Below are 4,958 nucleotides of genomic sequence, written 5' to 3' on the forward strand. Positions count from 1 at the left end.
ACGATGGTTTCGATGGTTCATAAGTGGTTTGGTTTTCAACTGAAGAACATCTTCGTTCGGAAGATTCCTCTAGTCTACAAGCACTTCATGCAATGAGGCTGATATTAGTCGCGGTTGTGGTTTTGAGATTAAACTCATATATCGTACTGGGTGTTCCATTGCCAGCTTCTAATGACCAGATCGAAGTCATTGATCAATTCGCAGATCAAGAGCCAGAAAAATTTAATTGGAGGTGAGTAGTACTTTACTCGAAGGTCTTTTTCAATTTTTTGAAACGTTTTAATTTAAGTTACGTGTTGAGTGATGGTCGCACAGTATCTCAGAGTGGTTTCATAAAGGAATTGGAAGATGGCGCTAGGGTGTTGGTGATCACCGGCTCTTACAGCTATATTGCTCCCGATGGTACGAAATATACCGTCGACTATAGCGCTGATGAGAACGGTTATCATCCTGTGGTTACCGGTAATAGCTCAAAAACACATAGTTCTTAGCTTTATAAATTGTTATCAATTTCGTTTTAGTCGGAGAAAATGTGCCACCGCTTCTTGGATTGGACCACAAACTTCTTCTATCTCTTGTGGGGTAACGGTTAATTGTTGCAATTTTTTACATCAATATACAAAAGTAAGACTAATCATACCTTCAGTAATGCATATCATATTCTTTCATGTAAATAATTTGTCATAATAATTTGTCGTAGTTCTTATCGATGATGCCGAACGAAAACCAAACTGGTATTCTCTATGTGTGTCTCTTGTACGCAAATGTCTGATCGAAGAGTGGAATAACTCGGTTAAAATCGCAATTTCAAGGTTTGCCAAGTGAATGCAGATCTCAATACTTGAACGTTTATTTGGCTCAAGCATGACGCGAAAGGCGTGGGGAAGACCCAGATCCTCAAATATCTGTTTTCGAGAGTTTAATTCACCCTTCCATTTTTGGCTTGTTTTGTTAGTGAAAATGATGTCATCGGGACTGAGAAATGATGCTAGTTGGCTGTATTGTAAAACATTGTGAGAATTTTTTTTTACTGAAAGATTCGATTTTAAAAATCCATACACAAACGGAATATTGTACTTTGGACACGTCAGACCTCTACTGGAATATTGCAACGTAGTCTGGTCGCGATATCATGATACAAAAGCAATTTTTATTGTCGAAAACCTTACGGTTGGACCACTTTACCTTTAACTTCTTATAAGTCGCATGTTGTTAATAAATTTTGATGGTCTTAAAAAGCAACGAGAGTTCGCTATGAAAGCTTTTATTAACGATCTAATTGAGCAAAGAGTGAACAGCACAGAAATTTTAGCGAATTTGAACTTTTATGCTCCTACTCCTAAATCAGTAATAGACGCACAAACTATGGCAAAAGGAATTTTCGAATAGAATGATGTCATGTTATAACCAATACCCGACCAACCACTCTTTAAGTTTCTTTATAAAACGAAAACGATCGCTATCGATTAGTTTTGAACCTACATCGATTGATTTCAGTTGTTATCGTCTCATAGAGGTGCATAAAGAGTGGTTGATCGGTTTTGTGAACCAAGCGGTATAACAAAGTAAAAACTACACTCAAAATTTTATATTTTTTCAAGGTTGGTGAATTAAGAATGAAATGTAGTTAATATGGTCTACTTATGATTGACAACAAATAAATTGAATCATATTTCATTGAACCATCCATTTTAGCCAAATTAGTTTTCAGACGGACTTTGAGAAAATCACTATGAAACTTTATAAACATTTTTAAGTATTTATTGAAGCTTTTTAGAGGTTTAACTGAAGACCGTCTAAAGGCGGCACTGGGCGGTAGAAAATTGATATTCTGGGCAAACGACACGAAACTCTTGTACACCAGCAATTCTAGCAATGCAGAACCTAAAATATCAATAACATGCTGTTTCATATTTTTCCATTTAACTTTTTAAATATCAACTGCCTAGAAATTTGAAAGGCGCCAAACTGCTTGAGATTAGCAAGAATGCTTGAAACTAAATATTTTGAGTTCGTTGAACTGTATAATTACTCTGAAATAGTAATTATTATGATAACACTGGTCGATAGAAGCGAAAAAAATGGCCCCAATGCTCAATTTGAAAAAATAATAGTAGGAAGTTGTATCCAAGACACTACCGCATAATTGACGAGAATACGCACACTTTCCGACATGTTTGTTGATTTATAGCTTGTAAACCTGCTATTTAACGGATTTCAGCCTAACTATAGCAAAATAAGCTGTTATATGACACAATTGTTCATTGGGTTGGTATCACCAAATGCTATTTTGAGAGTGTTTCTGTAAAGAGTCATTCAAATCAAGTAACTCTTCATTGAATAGCCCACACGGATTTTAATTTGTGTAACTCGCAATTTTCGAGCAACGCAACTGATGCAAATTTCTCAACAGCCCAATTTGCGAGCAAACATGACGAATAAACGCTTTTATATTATTAATTCGCTTTTTGGTTGGCAATCTATAAAAATAAAGTTTTATTCTTTTTGCATTCAGACACGGTGTTGAGATTATTGTTCCTTGTAGGTTGACATTTACAATGTTTTTAACTGACTTTTTTAAGTGTACCTAATGGAAGAATTGCGTTAATTTTTGCTATTGATAGCACACTCACGTGTACTGTAAATTACTGAGATGTGAAAAACTCGTTAACTGCTTTAACTGAAAGCTAGTGATCATCCTTGAAAGGACGGTTGCCTAAATTTTCTACAGAGCTCGAAATCAATTGAATAATGCATTTTTCCTGGTTCCTGCGAAGGCAGAACAGCTTGGATATTCGGAAGAACATTTCCCTGGGTAATTAGTGACGCCGTTTAGAAGCTCCTTCAGTTTCTCGTCATTGCGAATTGTCACTTGCAGGATGATTTTCGTTCCTTCAACTCTAGCAGCGTTCCACCGCTAATTCCAAAACTTCTGCACTGCCGCAATTCGCATAACAGCCCTAAGTAAAATTTTCGAGTCCTATGTAAACTTTGCGAGAATGGGTCCATTTTGGCATGTTTTTCAAGAATAGCCATTGAAAAAGTAAGGTTTGATTCGCACAACCTCGATTTGAATGGCTATTCTTGTAGAGCATGCCAAAATGGACCCATTTTCGCAAAAACAAGAAAACATAGGACTTTTACATTGGACTGTTATGTAAATAGCGGCAGTGCAGCAAGGTACAGTGCAGCCGCTAGATCGATAGGTACTCCTGTACCAACTCGCATAATTAACGGGTACTCCCGAGCAGAAGAAAATAGCATCATATTATCAGAACCAGTTCCAATATAACTCTATATCACAATATCTCATTTTGATTTGGATATGGTTGATATAGTTGGTAAAGTGGCAAAATATTATAACAGAATATGCTTTCTCGAAGACATATTAATAACAAAGCTTGATATTGTGAATAGTAAACCGAAGCTTGCATTAAAAATCACGAAAATAACCTGTTCCGAAAGTTTTAATTTTTTTTAATTATTTCACTTCAATTTTCAATTTCACTTCAAAACTAAACATTTTGTTAATAATCAATAACAAACTTTTTTTCACTTAGAAACGCGTCTTTAATAAGATATACAACATAAATTTAAATATCTTATGACTGGCGTTAGCAGCTTAAGGACTGGCTGTGCGCCTTCGTTTACGAATGAATGATAATGTGATGAACTAATCCCGTGCATTAACGGACAGGGCTAACGTAACAAATAGGCGTGGTCACGCACACGGAATTATGTAAAAAAGTAAAAAAAAAGGTTGGGCTGCGTTGCGCTCGATGTGTCTTAGATTTCCGTCAACTGTTCAACCATCAACAAATTCGTCATTAAGATGGCATCGAGGACAGAAGCGGGTCACGGAGAAGCGGCAAAACAACCTAGTTTAGCCTCCTGTACTATTGTTCTTACCAGAAGAGCTAGCCATGTACGCGGAATCCGAAGCTAAAGCTATTACGAAATACATTAGCTCAAAATGAATTGTTTCTCACCCTTCCCGCAATCATACTGGTACTCTCTGACAAAGATTTCCTGCAACGGCCTCAGTTTATGCGGCGCCTTGCGATGCGGGAAAGAATCTTGTAAGCATTTGGTTGTGCTTCGATAATTGAGTCGGAGGTCCCTTTTTTAGACTGGACAAATAAGTCCGTCCATCCAGTCCGCTGGTACAATGCACGCAACACAATGCCCACTTCCTCGTTTCCAACTGCTTTGTGTTTTTTCATCTCTTTACAAGCTTCGCTAGCCTCGTCCAAGCTTGGCGGATCCACAGCTTGTCCATCCTCCTCAATTTCTCTCCTGTTTTTGTCGACAGCTCTATTCACGTCACCGTTTACCAACTTCTCGAAATGTTGTTTCCATCATATGGCCAGTGTCTCATGGGTTACCAGGTGCCCTTTCTTGTCGTTGCACATGACAGGGATCGGCAGGTCCATGGGGTAACTGGCCTCCGCTGGCCTCAAGAATCGTTCGCAGTTCCCACGTTTCTTGCGTTGATGGAGTCTCTTTCCGGCCGCTCTAGCCTCTCGAAAACTCTCTCATCTGACGAGTCACACAATTTGAGGCACCGCACTTCCCAGATGACTGCGAATTCTACCTTCACTTTTCGCCTAGTCTCGCGGTGGAGCTGCCATCTTATATGTAGTAGGCGAGACACAACTGTGCGATTCCACAAAAAAGGACAACCAATTTCATCGCTCATTTTTTAGGTGGGTGAAACTTTGCATAGGCGTTTCTGTGGGCAAAGGAAGCCATTTTGCGCTATTGGTTTAATTTTTTGAAACAGGAACCGTTTGGTTGTCCGAATTGGTTAAGAGCACTATTATTCACAACAGGAATGGTTGAAAAGCTACAATCTTCCTTTTTTTCAATTTGAACTCTAGGAGTAGGTGTATAATTCTTTTTCATTCTTGCTATAAAACTCTATTACAATGTTCTTTAAAAATCCTTCATTTGTTTTA

At 38.0% G+C, this 4,958-nt stretch overlaps 1 protein-coding gene across 1 annotated transcript; it reads left to right on the top strand.

Annotated features, from left to right (window-relative positions):
* Positions 1–690, top strand: LOC129731173 (larval cuticle protein 9-like). The gene is made up of 3 exons (XM_055690981.1): positions 1–232; positions 290–462; positions 522–690. The coding sequence occupies exons 1-3, from the start codon at positions 93–95 to the stop codon at positions 584–586; spliced, it is 378 nt and encodes a 125-aa protein (XP_055546956.1). The 5' UTR covers positions 1–92; the 3' UTR covers positions 587–690.
* The last annotated feature ends 4,268 nt before the right edge of the window (positions 691–4,958 follow it).

Source organism: Wyeomyia smithii, chromosome 3 (assembly GCF_029784165.1).
Source record: "Wyeomyia smithii strain HCP4-BCI-WySm-NY-G18 chromosome 3, ASM2978416v1, whole genome shotgun sequence".
In the NCBI taxonomy this organism is placed as follows: domain Eukaryota; kingdom Metazoa; phylum Arthropoda; class Insecta; order Diptera; family Culicidae; genus Wyeomyia; species Wyeomyia smithii.

What these genes read in the sequence shown, in the direction of transcription:
- LOC129731173 (XM_055690981.1), top strand. Translation starts at nt 93, where the DNA reads ATGAGGCTGATATTAGTCGCGGTTGTGGTTTTGAGATTAAACTCATAT. An exon ending in CCAGAAAAATTTAATTGGAG is followed by an intron (nt 233 to 289) that starts GTGAGTAGTACT and finishes TTTTAATTTAAG; the next exon opens with TTACGTGTTGAGTGATGGTC. An exon ending in TTATCATCCTGTGGTTACCG is followed by an intron (nt 463 to 521) that starts GTAATAGCTCAA and finishes ATTTCGTTTTAG; the next exon opens with TCGGAGAAAATGTGCCACCG.